The 19,095-nt window shown below is 38.6% G+C and overlaps 1 protein-coding gene across 4 annotated transcripts in view; it reads left to right on the forward strand.

Annotated features, from left to right (window-relative positions):
* CARMIL1 (capping protein regulator and myosin 1 linker 1) overlaps positions 1–19,095 on the forward strand; it is a 193,970-nt gene that overhangs the window by 172,569 nt on the left and 2,306 nt on the right. For all 4 annotated transcript variants that reach the window (XM_042461443.1, XM_042461446.1, XM_042461444.1 and 1 more), the window contains 4 exons: positions 188–617; positions 3,115–3,187; positions 6,396–6,629; positions 8,339–8,479. In XM_042461443.1, the coding sequence (XP_042317377.1) occupies positions 188–617; positions 3,115–3,187; positions 6,396–6,629; positions 8,339–8,479 (878 nt within the window). The remainder of the gene's footprint in view (positions 1–187; positions 618–3,114; positions 3,188–6,395; positions 6,630–8,338; positions 8,480–19,095) is intronic.

Raw genomic sequence — 19,095 nt, forward strand, 5'->3', positions numbered from 1 at the left:
TTTCTTTAGGCTGAAACATGGTTTTAAATATAGATAGTTAAAATAATAGTAGTTTCTGAGCCTTCATGGCCATGCCAGAGGAAAAGAGAGGAGATGTTCAAGAGTCCAAAGGCTCTCCAAGTTCATTTATGTAAGGAAAATAGGACATAATTTATCTTAACATGTATATGCCTTTTTACTATATTAGGAAGTCCTCAGCAAAAGGCTCAGACGGTGGTGACTCTAGTGAACCAGGTGATGAAAAGAAAAAGAGAGATTCTCGAAAAAGTGGCTTTCTCAACTTAATCAAATCTAGATCCAAATCTGAACGTCCTCCAACTGTACTGGTATCAGAAGAGCCCTCATCACCCAAAAGTGTTCTCAAAAACACTGCAGTGGACACTACAAAGAAGGAGTGTAAAGCGGCTGAACAAAATGGCAGCACTGAAAAAACTGAGGAGTTAAAAACACCAGACTCAGTGGAGGAGGCTACCTCAGAGGATGCTTCTAAACTTGAGAAGACTGACAGCAAAGGCAGCCCTCAAGGAGGGCGTAGATATGGGGTACAAGTCATGGGAAGTGGTCTTTTAGCAGAAATGAAAGCCAAACAGGAACGGAGAGCTGCATCAGCGCAAAAGGTGAGTGTTGTTTACATTCAGTGGCCCAAGCCAGTTCCTGGCAATGCAAGTGTTGTCTTGTAGATCATAGAATCATAGAATTTTACAGTACAAGGGTCATCCAGTCCAACTCCCTGCCATGAAGGAAATCACAATAAAGCATCCGTGACAGATGGCCATCTAGCCTCTGTTTAAAGACCTCCAAGGAAGGAGTCTCCACCACACTCTGAAGGAGTGTGTTCCACTGTCGAACAGTTCTTACTGTCAGGAAGTTCCTCCTAATGTTGAGGTGGAATCTCCTTTCCTGTAGTTTGCATCCATTGTTCTGTGTTCTAGTCTCTGGAACAGCAGGTGAATGATTCCTGTAATTACCATATGATAGTGGGAATCATTATGGTAGTTGTCTTGAGGCATTAGATATTGGTTAAGGTGGGCATACTGAAAATCCTTAGGATATACAGTTTCTGTGTTACTATATGCATTGTGCTAAATTAACGCATTGCCTAAGCTTTGGGATACAGATGGCTGTTTAAATTCAAGTCTAGATGATACAGAAACAAAACCATAAGGAATTTACTACTTGATGCATGACCTAGCACAGTCTTATTACAGTTACTGATGATGAGCAGGTGCATACTAGATGAAAGATGACAGTGTTCTGTGTATACGTGCTTGCTTTGAATTTGATGTGTGAATTGGCATAAACACAGATAAATGAATGGGGATTAGTCCTCTCTTGCAGCAAACATTTTTAGTAGTTGTTGTTGTCTTGCTCCATCTAGTGTTTGTAGAGGTAACTATTAACTCCAAAGACAAATACAATGCAAGTAAGGTCATGTGTCATGGATTTATTAATACGTTAAAGGTTTTAAAAATGTGACATACTCAGCAAGGAGGAGTCAGACTGATGCGTATTAAATGCTATTTCCTATATTTTTCAGGAAATTAAGTTAAATATAGAACAGGTCAAAAAGTCCCTGTGTTTATGTAGTTGCATACACTGCAGCAAACATTGTTTTTTTCTCTGCTAGCTAAGCATAATAAAATTCATTTTAGCAATTTAATTAATCAATGTATGTAAAATGATGTAGATATAGAATCACATGTACTGGTAAATGGATTTTTTCCATTAACAATTTTACATTTTTTACTAAATCTGCCATTACCATGAAGACTATTCTTTACAAATTTATTTTCTGGAAAGTAAGGCCAAGTTTTCATTTTTATCAAGTTTCATCTCAGACTGTTCAGTATTACTTTGCTTTATTAACATCATATTAGCTATCTGACCATTTCCACTAGAGCCTATTTCATCCATATTGCAGCAGGTTGATTGCTGTATAACAGGTATTTACTTACATTCTCCAGGTTTAGAGTGGAAATTGGTGTAGATGTTGAGAGGTGGGCCTCAGATGTTCAAAGCAACAGCATTGAAAAGATTTAGACCAAGCATTCTTTATAGTAAAAGTGTTCCTATAACACTGGGTCTACTGAAGTGTGATAATTCTAGCACTTGGGGTGCTAATGTTAATGTCATGTAAAAATTAGATCTAGATGGGTCATACAAGCATTGTTAATCTAATTAATCAAGACTGAAGAGTTCCCATGCATTCACAGAGGCATTCTGATTGCCATAATGCTCTGTATTTCAGTGCAGTAGTAATTTAAATGGGATTTCAACTGCTCTAATAAGACTGCAGTTAAATGGTACAGTGTTCCTGTGTTGTCATCATGGCAAAAGGATATTCAGCATGTTGCTGTATGAAATTTTATGAAATATGCAAATGTAAGGCCCAAAGGAAAGCTGTTTAGCATTTTCCTATATATCATATTTGCAGAGTGAAGAAAATGCAGGAGAAATGTAGATCTGCTACTAGACTGGGATAAATATTTAACCTGCCTTTTCATCCTCAAGGCAGTTTAAAATATTTTTTGTGAGAAAATAAGATAGAAAGAGTAGTAGAAAATAACAATTCCATATAATAAAACTATTAACAAAAGGCAACTAAACAGTTCTGAACACTTATTAACACATCAAGGCTGATCTGCTACCAAAAGTATAGCAGTTGTTCATTTCTGTGAAGAAAGTTCCACCATTGAAACCAGTGGTGTCAGTGGTGACATGAGTCTCCACCTCATAGCTTCTCAAGTAGATCTTAACTAGCAGGGAGGTTAATGCACTAAGATATCTAGGTCCCATGCTGCTCAAAATGTTTCAGCCCAAAAATAAATTGGCAGCCAGTACACCATTTTGTTCATGTTGATAAAAATTTGTTCTCTGAAGTCAAGCCCTAGTTAGCCATCTGCTTGTCATGTTCTGGAATTTCCAGATACACTTCAAAGGGGGACCCATATATCACACATTACATCAGAACAGTGTGATGTAGACTGATGTGGGCAAACAATAACCTATAAAAACAGTTGAAGGAAAACTCTGGTGTGCAGTTTGGAAAAGAGCACTGGGAGATTATATTGTTTAAAAGGTACTTGATTACTGTATTCTTTTTCTCTTTTAAAGAAATTAGGGAATGATGCAAGAGACTCAACAGATCTCTCAGTGAACTCAGAACGGCTGGATGGAGGTGGTACCAGTAAGTTACTTTAGCCTGTTCACAGAGTTTTGTAAGGCTGATAACATTAAAGCTGCATTAATTTGAAAACAGGTGCCTGCACACACTCATAACTTAAACCGGTGATTTCTGACCAGAAGTTGTTGTGGTCATAGTATTCTTTGAGAATCTGATGGGAACTACTTCTCAGAAAAATACATGTAAACATAGGACTTTTTCACACGGGGGCCTATGTGCCCCCATTCTGAAAATGACTAAAGTGCTAGCATCGTGGAGAAGCAAATCCGTTTGCGAATGGTTTTCATATACATGCACAGCAAGAATGTAAATCCACATTAAAGTGGGCCCTATTCGCATTGTGTCATCAAATGAGGGTGGACAAATTCCTATTGCCACCCCAAAAATACCTTTTCTGCACATGCTCCAGCTGTCATTTCCACAGGAGGACAGGACCACCTTGGTGGCATCATGGCCACTCAGCCAGAGACTGCAGCAGAGGAGGCGCTGGTGGCATTATCAGTGGCTGAGAGACTCTTGCCATCCCTGGGGAGCAATGCTACCAATGGCAGGGGAGGGTGCCGATGCTGATGGCTGGGGAGGAAAACTGATTATGGTGCCACCACCACCCCCAGAGGAGCCCAGGTGGTTGAGCTGGACCCTCCTGATCATCAGCGCCCTCTCAGAGGTCCTCTTCCCCACAAAAGTCAAAACAGTTTCATCCGCAGGGAAGAGGCGAAATAGAAAGAGAAGGAGGAGGAGGATTATGGGAATTGAAGGGAACCCTGGGGCGACCCACAAACACATTCCACACCAAACCAAATTTGAATTAACTGTAAATGTGCATTGCAACAGGCATTTTAAATTCAGTAGTTCAGCGAATTTACCCATTTCTGGGATTACTCGACATTGCGTTAGGATAGGGCCTGGATTCCATTCGATGTTGTATGATAACTTCATGTGAAAAAACGTGAAACTCCATGATTGACTCTGGGATAACCTTCCAATTTCCCCCATGTGGAAACATCCAGCGAGAGAGAGAGAAATTGCATATATTTTATTTTATTTCAGATAATAATGTTTTAAAATAGTGTTTTAAAATAATAATGTTTTAAAAGACTAGATTGTAATCTTAAAATTCACTCAGAGACAAAAAAAAATCAAAATGCCAGGAAGGAAGTAGAAGGAAAAGTCATTTTAGCATCCAGTTCACAAAAGATTCTTTGTACATGGGACATTTTTTTTTTTTTTTTGTATTCTACAATACACTGGCAACTTCATTAGGATCAAAAAGTACCTCACAGCTCAAACAGCTCAATTAAAAAAAAAAAAATTGTGTGTGGGAACTAGCATATGAGAATTAATGATTAAAGATACTTTTTGCATGTGATTATCAACTAAGGGCAATAGGATTTTAATAAAAGAAGTCAATGTTTGCTGTTTGGTTTCAACAGAACGAACCAAAGCTTTGCCCCAAATTGTCAGTGAATGCTCTGCTTTCTAAATTCCCTTCCTTGCTCTCATTTTGTATACTGTATATATTTTTAAAAATCAGTGGATTTTTTAAATATTCTGCTCATTTTCTTTAACCAGAACAGTGCATATTACTTAAATTTATGAAAGTCGACATACTTTACTGTAATCCTTGACTCCCTCTGTGGGGTAGTATTCTGGCCTGCCTTGCATGTAGTTCGTGTCAGCAGCTTTGCTGTTCATCATTCGTGGCTCAGCAGGGAAGCTAACCTGGAAATGTTCCAGCAGGGAATAATTAACTAGTAACATCATCTATGCCAAGTCTGAAAATCAAATTCTAGGGAGCAAGGAAGCAAACACAGAAGTGGCTCTCAGTGTGTGCTTTGGATTTGCCCTTGAGTCTATATAGAACTGCTTTATACATGCAGATGAACAGGTGAGGAAAACTGCAGTTTTTAAAGGACCTTTAGAGTAGAGGACACCTGCTAAGAAGAAGGACGGCCAAAATTGATCATTACCAAAAATTGTATTCTTTGTCCGTGATGAGTATGTCACGACCATATGATACCTTTCCAATATGGGTGACTATTTAAATGGTTATACTAGGGATTTCTTTGTTTCCAAAATGGCTGCTAATCGTTGAAATTAACAGACTTAGCAAAAATGGATAACTTGTCTTGTTTGATTATAGAAAGATCACTACCAACATTTCTGAAAGATTAGAAACCCCTTTGCAGAAAATGACTTGGTAACTTTTAGTTTGATGGTTAGAAATAATAGGTTATTGAGAGAAATTTTAATATTAGAGAGTGAGTGATGGCCCATGAGTAACTATATGCATATGTAAAAATGTGTCCTAGGGTAGCCATATAGCAAAGTACAATAACATTGAAAATCCACAAAACAGTGATACCTTTACTGGGTCAGCCAAAATGCACAAATACATGTCCATGAGCTTCTTCATCAGACAGACATGTTAAAAATCAAACAGGAGGGGGGGGGAGGAATTGTCTGTGTTAGTCACAAAAATACATTTTGTCAAGATTATATCCCTCCATAAAATCTTAACTCCGAATAACACCAACAATATCATGGGGAGAAAATGCAACTTTAAAAGGAGAAAAAAGAGCACTTTTGAAATCTCCAGTGCCAAAAGTATGCCAAGCAAGTTGATACTCTCAGTAAGGGCCTCCCTTCCATTAGGGAATGCAACTTTAAATAGAGAAAAAAGAGCACTTTTGAAGTCTCCGATGCCAAAAGTGTGCCCAACATCGCAGGTCAGTGCTCATCTCTGTAACCTCCCTGGTCTGTCCTGAAGATAAATATTTTAAATGATGAGTTCATTAATGATAACTCTCTGGGAAATAATGTACAGGATCTCCCTTTCATGCAGAGAGATATAAAACACACTGGATGCTTCACTTGAATTTTTTTTTTTTTTTTTTGGCAAAGTAGCTTTATTTTAATTGAAAAACTGCAAATGAGCCAGTGTGGTGTAGTGATTTGAGCATTGGACTAGGACTCTGGAGACCATGGTTCAAACCTCTGCTCAGCCATGGAAACCCACTGTTTGATCTTGGGCAAGTGACACTCTCACTCTCAGAGGAAAGCAAAGGCAAATCCCCTCTGAAGAAATCTTGCCAAGAAAACCCCATGATAGGTTTGACTTAGGCTTGCCTTAAGTCAGAAATGACTTGAAAGCACACAAAAACAGCAGACTTCAAACTCTCAATATTTGTTTGGGTTATTTTTTTTTCAGCCTCAAAACTTCATCAGTCATCTCCAGAGAACCGATTTGCTCTGAATAAAGGTGATGCCAGCACAGCTTCATCTGAAAAAATTACAAAAACAGAACCAAAGACAGAAACTGGGGCAAGAATGCGAAGTTCTTCCAGCACATCTACCAGTCCAAAGCCTCCCCTTCAGTCAACAAAGCCAAGCCTTGCAGGAAGACCAACAGTTCCTCAGAAACCACGATCTGCCTCTCGTACTGGTGAGAAACCTTCTATAACTACTATCCATTAGTAGTTTATAGTACACTAGAATTTACTTGTCTTCACGCAGTTGCTTATGACTGAAAAATAAATTGTTAAATTCTTAATGCAGTTGTTAAATGCCTAGTGCAATTGTTTTTTTAACAAAAGATGGTTTTATTCAGTGTTATTTTTACTTGTTCCTTTCTGCTAATCCTAACTAATCTCTCAAATGCTAGAAATTGGATTTGAATGGTAAATTATGAAATACAAAAGGATTCCCTAAACACTTAAGTATTTTATGTTAATTAGTAACTTTTGCATTGTAATACTGTATAGAGGTCCTTAGGATCACTACAATTCTCTTGTGTATGATTGCATGAATCATTTGACCTAATTTCTCAATATTAATATATGAATAGGGATTTTGTAAATCTTGCTAAGGCTTCAAACTATCAAACTCCTAATTGCCAAGTGAGTTTAAAAAAAAAGATACCTGTTAAAAATATTTGTACAGCTATACCTTAGTTAATGAAATAGATGTGTTTCTGGACATTACATATTTATTGCAGCCTTCCTCACCTGTTCATCTGCATTTATAAAGCAGTTCTATAGTGGTAGAAATAATATGAAAATATTTTTGTTGTTCCTATACAACAAAAAACTAGAGCAGTTCAGCATGCATCAGGAAACTTTGTATTCAAAACTAACAATATGTATGTGTGAAATGAAACAATCAGTTCATGTAAGCCTTGTATAAGTAAACATGTTGAACCTTTTATAGACCACTTAAAGGCTTCTTCCAAATGCAAGGTTATCTTCCTTGCTTTCCCCCACCCACTCCCCTTTATTATGTGTCACTGTAGCAGTCTAAATGAGTACAGTTCTCCAAGGCTTCTGTTGAAAAGGTCATGGTGAGCCAATGAAAACCTAAACACAAAGGTCAACCTATGCTCTGCTGAGTTGAGAGGGGTTTTGGGAATCCCTTACAACCACTTTTTGTCTCTCTTTCTCTCCATGGCTAGAGTTAATCTGTTCTACACTGTAACTATGTTTTAGTTCCAGGAAACCATTGTTAACAACCTAAAGAGTTAGTCTCATGTCTGATTCATTAGCATAGGAGCTTATCCCATGGCTTACTAAATCAATTTAACTCTCTCTGGCTTAAATCTCAATTTGGGTGGCATCCTGATATTATCAGAAGGTTTTCGCTGCTGAATTTGCCACCTGAATACAGCCCAGGTCCATTCCCGCTTCCAGGAGCGCTCCAGCGGCCATTTTCTTAAGCCAGAAAACTCCAGGAGCCAAAAAGAGCCACGATAAGCACTCCTGGAAGCGAGGATGCACCCTTCTGAACATCAGGATGCCACCCGAATTAAGCTTTAACCTGGGTAGAGGTAAATTAATTTAATAAGCCATGGGATAAGCTCCATAGATAGGGAGCTGATTCATCACTACAGATTTAAGGCTGGTTTGTGGGCTGGTGCCACTGGGATGCTTTTCTCTTCCACTGAGTGGGGAGGGCGGTAAAGAACTCACTTCTAGCCATGTGTGCTCAAAAGCCTTTATAAACTTTATGTGCTCATAAGTTTCATTCTCAAAGTCTACATTAATTGAGGTATGTCTATATTCTGTAAGCTCCCATTCATTTTTAAGCAGTTTTATATAGATGATATTCCTGGGAAATGAATAGATTGCATTCTTGTGTATTCATCTTATGTTTCCACAGAGGATGTTCCAGAGTCTCCATCTGGTCCAGGGTCTCCTAAAATTGCTCTGCTTCCACCTTTGTTAAAGAGGGTTCCTTCTGATAAAGAAAAAGATGGTCAGACCAGTCCTCAGCCTGCTATCCGTTCTCTTTCACAAGAAGGTAAGAATATGGATGTATTTCATTTATGCATTTTTTTCAGTTCTATATGTTAATAGCTAGGTTCCAATAATGTACATGCACTTGATCCAGTGCTTTGTCTATAATTAGCAAAGTCTCCTGACTCCTGCAACCCCACACTGCATACTGAAAACCTGATTCAGAGAGTTGGCAATCATGCAAGGGTTTGGGTGCCACAGAGAGGAACACTGGGAAGAAAGAGGAAAGAAACTCAGATGTTAGATAGCAAAGTATAGATGTTAGCCATTATTTCTCAAGCATTGGAAACTAACAATTTACACCCTGCATGGCTGTGATTATGGCAAAAGACAAGAATGGTCAAAGTCATAGTCATGAATATTTGTTCAAAGTGGACATGTCATTTTATACAAATTTTAAAAATATTTTGTGCATGAACAAAGTATATGATCACAGTCATGAGTATTTGTTGCTGTTATATGTTTTGAAGTCAACTCCCACTCATGGCAACCTTATCATGGGGGATGGAGTTAGCAAGATTTATTCAAAATAAAGGCTTGCCATGGTTTTCCTCTTAGAGTGAGAGAGTGTCACTTCCTTAAGGTCACCCAGTGGGGTTTTCATAGCCAAGCGGGGATTAGAACACTAGTCATCCAGGGTCCTAGTCCAACACTCAAATCACTATGCCCTGCATGCTCTAATAATGAATATATTTATCATTCTAATCTCTTAATCTAACTTGGTATCTTCTCCCATAGGTAGAATTCCTTTCCCATTATTTGTCATCCATTTCCTTCTTAGTAACAGAGCCAAATGCCTCTTACTAACAGAGCTAAATGCATGGTGTTAAAATGCATCTTCACCTTTAATATATAGAGACAGTTTCCCCTTAGAAATGCAGATAATATCAGCTGGAATGGTTGATAATTATTGGATCTCAGCAGGCAGGAAGTGGAATTTAACTTTTTCTTTCCTTGCTGCAATCCTCAGGACAAAGTCTCTTTTGAAACTGGTATTTCCTTTGGTATCAATTACCAGCTTCAGAGGATAGTTTTACCTCAGGACTCCAGCAGTGAAAGAAAAAGTTAGTATGATTCTTCCCACCTGCTGGGATACTGATAATGATCAGGTTTCTATGTAGCACGCGTACACGCACACACGCAAGCTGAATATCCCTTATCCAGAAATCCAAAACTGAAATACTCCAAAATCCAAAATTGTTCACCTCAGTGGCAGAGATCGTGACTCCTGTCCTTTCTGATGGTTCAGTGTACACAAACTTTGTTTCATTCACCGAATTATTTTTAAAATTTGTTTACATGTCCATGTGAATCACCATTGCCTTTGGTACCTGCCAAAAATGCGATCTGAACACTAGTCAAAAACTACCTACCCTGTTCTATCTGCTGAATGGGAAAAAAAATGCTGGAAAGACCTTATAAAATTACTTAGGCGGGATACAAAAAGGGTGGTCTGCCGGCACCTCCTTTTCCGCCAGCGGGAAGCCACAGCGGATAAAGTGTGCGGTTTCCCGCCAGCAAAAAAAAGAACCCACAAAAAGTGGGTTCTTTTTCTGGTGCACTTGTGATGCCCAAGTGCGCCAAGACTTGCGGACGCTAAGCATCCATTGCGTCAAAATGGCGGTACCCCTGTGTACAGGGCACTGCCATTTTGATGTACAGAATACGTACTAGGGTTAGGGAGCATCTGCATGGTTCATTCTCCCTAACCCTAATACTGTCGCCGCCACGCCACATTTTGCCCGTCTGTACCGGGCCATAGTGAAGTTTATATCCAGTAACACACATTAATAAAGAGACAATATTGGTGTTTTCAAAATAAATAAATTTCTAAGTACTTGCTGATTTAGAGTCAGGCAAGTGTTTTAGGATGACTTATGTATTTGCCACCTTGGTGTTTTAAATGTAGACTTAAAACATTGTACGTGTACCACCTAAAAAATATAATGTATGAAGTGTGGAAGGTAACTTGGGTTTTTTTCCTGGAATACAGCTCTGTTTTCATGAAGACTAGCAGAGTATTTAGTTAATGAAGCATTTTAGTATAGGGGACATTATCCTTTCCAGCATAAGGGATACGGTGGCTCATTGGTTAAGATGCTGATTAACGATTGCAAAATCGGCAGGTCAGCAGATCGAAGCCTAAGTGCTATGTGACAGAGTGAGCTCCTGTCACTAGTCCCAGCTTCTTCCAACCTAGAAGTTTGAAAGCATGTAAAAATGGAAGTAGATAAATAGATATCACTTCAGTGGGAAGGTAATAGTGTTCTGTGCAGTCATGCTAGCCACAAGATCACAGAATTGTTTTTAACAATGCTGGCTCTTTGGCTTAGTAACAGAGATGATCACTGCCCCCAACAGTCTTGACAACCTTGTGAAAGGGGAATGCCATTACCTTTTTACCCTTTCCAGCATGTATGTTAATGACCTGGCCTGTGTGTTAATGACTTGGTTAATGACCTCATTTCTATACTGAGTAGTATAAGTCAGCTAGATAAGGGATACAAATCAGTGCATCAGACCAGGGTTAAACCAAAAACGTTTTTTTTATTTTACGCAAGGATTTGAAAAGCAGCACCTAGGGTGTGAAAACATGGAATTACATGCTTATCCAAAGTTTCTAGGCTGTTTGTCTATTTTATCCTAGACCTAGCAATAAAGAAGTTTCTTCAGGCACATCGTAACCCATTGGTTGTCCAACTTCTAGCCTATTTGATTTCAACTTGGCTTCCTTTTCCCCTGGAGTATAGTCCCTCTGCAGTACTTTCCATGCTGGCTACTTCTGGATGCTAGCACTCTGTCTCTCTGGAGAACAAAACACTCTTGGTTACACTTACATACAGTATTTAAATTTCTTCCATCAGCTGCTCAGGAATGCAAACTAGTTCCCTCAAAATGTTTTAGATAACTCTTCATCACCTGCAGCCACCATGCAAATAGTTACAGCAGAAATGGAGGGAAGCTCCAGTCCCTGAGAAGTGGGGAGTTCCTGTCTCCTCCAGGATCTTTGTCCCCTAGATATTGTTCCCCGTTTCCAGGCCCTAACCCAACCCCAGATATGAAAATCCCATTAACAGCTGGGATCAGTGGTGAAAATCTGTCATCTTCAACTGTCAGTCAGAGACAGTAGATTACTCGTGCTCCTCTACACCACTATCTGCATATGGGCTTTATATAAGCTTTCATTGATGTTAATAGAAGGGTTTGCAAATCTTTATCATGGAAGAATTTTGTGGGAGCACTGCTAAGGAAGCCATGGATGTTGTAACATCCATTCCATCATCCCACTTTAGGATATGGCTCACCCACTGCTGGCATACAATGATTTGGCCAGCACAATTTCTTTCCTTGGGCAGAAAAACAGACAATATCCCTTTGTTCTTTCCTTTTTTAAAAAAAAATAGGGTTTTTTTAAAAATAACAATTCTATTTCTATATTACATCTTCTTCCTGTATCTTTGTTTGGGCTGCTTGGTATGCAAAATACCAGGATATGTAAAACATTGCATTTTTATAATTATGGCTGCTAAATTGTATGCTATAAACAAATAAAGTTAAGGATGTTGCTGATTAAAATAATCAGTTTCCAAAATCTGAAATCTGCATCCTTCCAAGTTATTCATGATGGAAGGTTCAATAGTACATGTAGCAAATATAACAGAGTTTGGGGGAATGTGAGAATTAATTTAACTTACTGATCTACTAGATCCCTGACCTAACGTGGGCAGACTCTATAGACTACCTGATGAATGCTGAAATTATCATTACTCTCTAACATTTATTTTAGTTACTAATTAGGAGGTACATATGATTAAAATTTATTAGGGGGTGGAGTGGCTCTCTTCCAAATATAATACAGTAGGAGGCCTCAGGAGAAGGATTGGAATGGTAGCATCACATAGATCTGTGGTGGCTACCTGCTTCCTCATGGATTTTAGGAGCAGGAGAATGAAAAGGAAGAAAAAAAATGGAGAGAGAATGGAGTGGGTGTGTCTGATCTGTTGGCTCTGTGAGATTGCTTTAGGCAGACAGAACATCAGGCCCTTTAGAGCTGAAAGGCTTATGTGTCTCCCTCCCCTGACCACCCTTATTCCCCACTGCCCTTATTCACACATATGGAATGTGTGTGGTGAGGGGGATATTGTGACTCTTTTAGTTCCCCTGCTCTGGTTGTTGTTGTTGTTATTATTATTATTATTATTATTACTATTTAAAATGAACTTCAGTGAACCTCTTTATATTCCTTTTGGGTGTTTATTGCTCACATAGTGATGGGCACTTGGATTATTAAATGAAAAGTTTCTTTACTCATACATTTGCCTATTTTCTCCTCTCTTGGCTCTTCTCCCTTGCCATTCTCTCTCTCTCTCGCACACACACACACACACACACACACACAATTTATACCCACCCCTGTTTTAGTTGGACACAAGTTTTTTTGGGGGGAGGTTTGCTTGGCGCCTAAGTGACAAGAGGAAGGGAGGAAGTTTTAGGGCTTGGCCATAGAAGACCAGCAGCCAGTGTAGGTATTTGTGGCTTACTTAACATTCATCTATTCTCCCATCTCTGGGCTATTTTGATTGTTTCCTGAACCTTTGCTGCAAATATAAGTTATGAGTTATGAATTGTGGCAATTAAAAGCTCTGAAGTTTCTTATTAATAGTAAAGTGTATTAAAGCTAAGTATACACTTTGACTGGACTATGACTGTAAAGGTTAAAGACATTATTCCTATTTACAGAAATGGTTTACCACAAGCTGTCTGGGCATAATGCCTAAGTGAACTATAAACATGACATAACATAAGGACGATTGTCTAAAGAAAACAGCAAGAAGCGAGGCAGATGCAATCCAGCATCATAATTATCTTAAGTCATGCTTGATGACAGAGATGCACAGTTTGGAAATCAGTGGTCACTGATTCTTGACAGCAAACAGTGCACACAGTAAAACTCTGAGCAGAGAGTTAAATGGAGAGTCTAGTGGTTGTTGATTCTGAAGTTTCTTTACTTCTAGATATTTGCCAGGATAAGGAAAAATATTCAAAGTCTTATAAACTGATTGGTTAATGACTAGCTAATGAGGTACCAAACACAGTATAAAATCCACCTCAAGCTGACAAGACTCAAGCAGTCTATGACTGCTTCACACATATTCATACAGCTTCTCTCTATGCTGTTCCTAGGCTGAGCACTATACGGTAGAATTCTGGTTGACAGACAGAATCACTTCTTTCTGGATACAATATACAATTAAGTTTTATTATGTTTTGTTTATTTATGTGTTTAAATCTTTATGTGATAAGTGCTACAGTGTGACCATAAGTATAAAATATCTATATGATGCTATACTGTAAGATTTTATACATGTGTTGCCATTAATGACCCTTGAGTTGACCCCAACTAATCGTGATACTGTGGATGATGAGACATCTCCAAGTCCCCTATTCTCAACTCTTCTGCTCAGGTCCTGCAGGTTCAGGCCCTTGACCTTCCTGATTGACTCTGTCCATCTGGCATCTTCTTCTCTTTCTACTGCCTTCTGTCTTTCCTAGCATTATTGTCTTTTCTAATGATTCATGCCTTCTCATGATGTAGTCAAAGTTCAACAGTCTCAGTTTCATCATCTTGGTTCAGGCTTGATCTGTTCAAGGATCCATTTGTTTTTCTTTTTGGCCATCCACAGTATCCACAGCACTCTTTTCCAGCACCACATCTCAAACTAGTTCATTTCCTTCCTATCCACTTTCTTCATTGTCGAGCGCTCACATCTGTACATGGTAACAGGGAATACAATGTCATGGGCAATTCTAACTCCAGCGCTCATTTGTATAACCTGCATATACTGTACATTTTAGGATCTTATATAGTTCTTTCATAGCTACCCTCCCCATTCCTAGTCTTTTACTGATTTCTTGACTGCATTCTCCATTCTGTTCAATATTTGATCCAAGGTATGGGAAATCGTTATCTATTTTGATTTCCTCGGTGTCTGAGTTAAATTTATGTAGATCCTTGGTTGCCATTATTTTTGTCTTATTTATGTTCACCACTTTCTTTTTGCACTTTTGTCTTTGGTTTTTCTAGGAATTGTTCCAAGTCTTTGATTTTTTTCGCTAGTATTATGGTGGTTATATCCTAGATAGTTGATGTTCCTTCCTCCTAGCTTTACTCCTCCTTTTTCTGAGCCTCTTCCATTCCTCTTATGATACATGCATACAAGTTCAACAAATAAGGTGATAGGGTGCAACCTTGCTGACCCCTTTGCCAATTGAGAACCATTCTGTTTCCTACATTCTGTTGTAACAGTCACCTCTTGTCCCAAGTACACATTTCTCATCAGGACTATCAAATATAGTGACACTGCCATTTCTTTAAAAGCATTCCATAGATTTCATGATCTATGCAGTCAAAGAAGATTTTCATACCTAGCTCCAACATCACTCCAACATGGCTCAAGTGTCACTCAAATATGGCGGAAGTGCGCATGTCTGAATGCCAGGCGCGCTTCCTTAATCATAATTCAATCCTTGCTCCCTCCTTTGCATCCCTGAATCGTTCCTGGGGAGGAAATCCGCTCCCCTTGTGATGATTCAAGGATGCTAGAGGGAGCCATGTTTCCATGACAATTCCTTTCCTGGACCACACTTACACCTCTGGGATTTCTCTCTTCTTATATGATTGGAATCTGTGTCGCAGAATTTTTAGCAGAATTTTTCTTGCATGTGAAATTAATGCTGTGCTCCTATAATTACTAAGGTTGCGGTGTCTTAGTGGTTAATAAACCAATTCTGATGATCAGAAGGTTGGCAGTTGGAGGCCCCAGTGCTGCATGATGGGGTGAGCTCCTGTCACTAGTCCCAGCTTCTGCCAACCTAGTAGTTCGAAAACATGCAAATGCAAGTAGATAAATAAGTACCACTTCTCAGTGAGAAGGTAACACATTCGGTGCAGTCATGCTGGCCCTGTGACCACCAGAGCAGTCCTCGGATAATGCTTAGTAATGGAGATGAGCATTGGCTGTTTGAGTGTGTGAAATTTTTATTGATTTGAGTTTTAGCATGTTTTGTTACTGATTAGTTTATAAAGAAAATGTCAGCACAGGATAACCCAGTGATTCCCAAAATTTCATCCTCCAGATGTTTTGGACTTCATCTTCCAGAATTCCTGACAGTTGGCCAAGCTGGCTGGGGCTTCAGGGAGTTGAAGTCCAAAACATCTGGAACACCCAAGTTAACATCGCATTCATTGTTAGACTGAATCTATTCATTTTCTCAGAAAATATAAATTAAGACTCTGAAACATCATATGGTGAACCTAACAAAAGCAATCACATGCAGCTGATGCCAGATTAGCTTCCTCAGTGTAGATTTGGAAAAAATCTCAAAAATTAGAAAATAACATTGCATTCAAACTAGTATTACAGCAATCACAATGCAGACCTTTAGCAGATAATACAGTGTGCCCACGCCATATACAGGCTCGCTATACGCAGACTTGACAGCACATGAACAGCAAGCCTCGTTAAATGAATGGTGTGCACTCCAGTGGTGTGCACACATTACGACATGCAGGAGTGCACAGCCATTGAAAACAATGGGACTGGAGGTTCTGCGGTATTTCTTGTACGTGGGGGGGGGGGGTCCGGAAGAGATCCCCAGCATAAATCGAGGGTCCACTGTAAATGAATCATTGATATTTTTTTTACTGCAGTTTGAAAACTATCTGAAACCTAAGAACTTCGAGTAGAACCTGTCAATGTTGCCTAAAATAAAACAAAAAGATAGATACTCTTTTGTATCTGAAGTAATTTCAGGAAGCTGTGTGGGTTGAAGCCATATGTGTTCATGCTTTTCTCAGATTGCTTTGCATATATTGAAGCCTGGCTCATCTTTCCATTTTGTTTGATTTCAAGATGTGGTGTTTTGTGTTATTGTATGTAATGACTTACATGCTTTCCCTAAAACAAGTATGCTTTTTAAAAGGTTCTGCCATACCTATTTTAAATCTCTCCATTTTGCTAGGCCATAATCAAGTTGCTGCAGAGAAAGTAGGTGTTAATATCTAACAATTATACATTTTTGAATTGGCAAGAGCTAACAAATTCCGTTAGTTTCATAACTGTATATTTATAACTGTGTATATTCATACATTTATAATTGTGTTATAAGAGGTGTATCATCTATGCATTGAACAGGAGGGCATTCAGCAGTTCTTCAGAATACCCTCACTCTGCAGAGCATTTGGTAGTGCTATCTAAAATTGACTCCTGTGAACCCAAGACAACTCACAAATAAAATTGGTTAAAAACTTAACAATTTTTAAAACTACAGTTAAAATTATTATTATTTATTATTAACCTTTATTTATAAAGCACTGTAAATTTACACAGCGCTGTACATAATTTTTTTAGTCAGACGGTTCCCTGCCCTCAGGCTTACAATCTAAAAGACACGACACAAAAGGAGAAGGGAGTGGTGGTGGGGAATAATCTCATTAACAAGAGTATACATTTTTAAAAATACAAAAGCTAAAAAAACATAAATCTAACATAAATCTAAAAGCCTCCCTGTCAATAGTTACATATTAAAAGACTTCTTGAACAAAAACGTCTTTGCCTGCCAAGAAAAGGAAAACAGAGAGAGGGCAGCCTAGCCTCCTGTGGGAGGGTGTTCCAGAGGATGGGAAATGTTCCCCCTATTTCACCAAAACTAATCCTGTGCTGAAGTTGGGTGTCATAGTATCAGCCTGACTCAAGACCATGCTAGAGGTGGCACAACTCCAGGAACACAGCTTTGTAAAGAGTTAACTGGGAGTGATACAGTTCTTAGAACATCTTGGGATGTGACTGGAGACAAAGCAATTCCAAATGTTTCTCTCAAAGGAGAAGTGGCAGGAGATAGACTGGCACATCAGATCACAGATCACACAGGTAGATTCTATAATGGAAGCATATGTGAAGCATATGACAGTCCTCCAGTGTTTTCTGCTTCCAGTTTCCATCTGCAGGAGGTCAGACTGGATGGCCTTTGTGGTCTCTTCTAATTCTATGATTCTAAGACATTCAAAAAAGAAGAGCACCGAAGCCTACTAGTCATCTCCATACTGAATGAATGTTCTGGCTGGTTGGTAAAAAATGTTAGCATAGCTATGCCTGTGTCTGCCCATCATGGGCATCAGCCAATAACTAAAGAACATTTTACAAAGAGTGAAAGACTTCATGGTTTGGGTTCATGATTGGCCTTCAACATTATATGCTTTATATTATATTGCCTCATCATTCTGTACCATCCGTCAAAGTGCCATTTTCCCCTAAGCATCTCACAAATTTAACTACCAAGTCACACATTTCTTTTGAGGCTAAAACAGACCAGGAACAATAGTTCTAATGTGCAAATAAATATCCATTGTATAAAAAAGGAGTAATTCATATATACTTTACAGCATAGGAATTTCAGTGAATGGGAGAAATACAACTGACATGGAAATTACACTTTAATCATTTTTTTAGCTTTCATAAAATCATAGAGTTGGAGGAAACCACAAGGGCATTCCAGTCCAACCCCTTGCAGGAATACACAATCAAAGCATCCCCAATAGATGGCCATCCAGCCCTCTTTACATGAGACATTACAAGCATTTCTCATCTCTGCAGCTTTCTGTACTGAACAGAATAATTGCCAGCAAAATATTAAAATAATGAGTTGCTGTTATTGTTGTTGTTTTGCTTGCAGTCCTTCTGTTGAGTTTTTTATGATTATTTTATGGTATTTTACCTATTCAGTATTGTTATCAATGAGCTATGTTACCTAAGTGCAATGAATTTCAAATAAACAGTCAAGCTTTTACATCTAATTTTTCAGTTTTTATTTTTCATTCACTCCCTTCTCTTGTTTTCCTTCAATCTTATAATTTAGCTTTCTAGTTTATATGTTCTCATTAATAATGAATAAAGTGGAATTCTCTTTTTGGTAGACACTGAAACTGGGGGGAAAAGAAGATGTCTGCAGCTGCTAAATATGGAAGAATTTAGCTTGTGGTTTTGTTGACAATATGCCTCATTGTATATGAGAGTCACTGGACCTTTAAGAAAAGCAAGAGCAATTGCAATTATTGTCTTAGGGGAAATTGCTGGTTGTGCTTGGTGTAATTGTTGATTTGTGCAATCCACATAACTTGCATTCTATCTGTGGTGAATAAGAAGTAATGATTTTGCTCTAAATGGCACTGGCAAAAGCTACAGCTTCATACTTACCCACCTTTTGTCAATGATGAGATGGGTTTTGCAGTGTGTGCAACATAAGAAGATTGTGGTATCTCAGTCAATTTATCCTGGTGAGGTATCATTTGTCTGTACAGCTGTAATAAATTGGCATTAAGTTAGATACTGCATAAGCCTCCCATTAAAAAATAACTGTACGGCTGACTTTCACTTATTTAAAAACTGCCAATGTCCTGTCATTATCAAGTTTTTGTATAATAATTTGTTTATTTAAATAGTTGCTCTTCAGTTTATAATATAAACAAGTCCTGTTTATGAGGTCTATTTAATTTGCAGTAGTGTATTTCCACCCTCATATTTTGGCTTCAACTTGGGATTCCTCCTCCCGCCCCCACCACAA

This window comes from Sceloporus undulatus, chromosome 4 (assembly GCF_019175285.1).
Source record: "Sceloporus undulatus isolate JIND9_A2432 ecotype Alabama chromosome 4, SceUnd_v1.1, whole genome shotgun sequence".
Classification (NCBI taxonomy): domain Eukaryota; kingdom Metazoa; phylum Chordata; class Lepidosauria; order Squamata; family Phrynosomatidae; genus Sceloporus; species Sceloporus undulatus.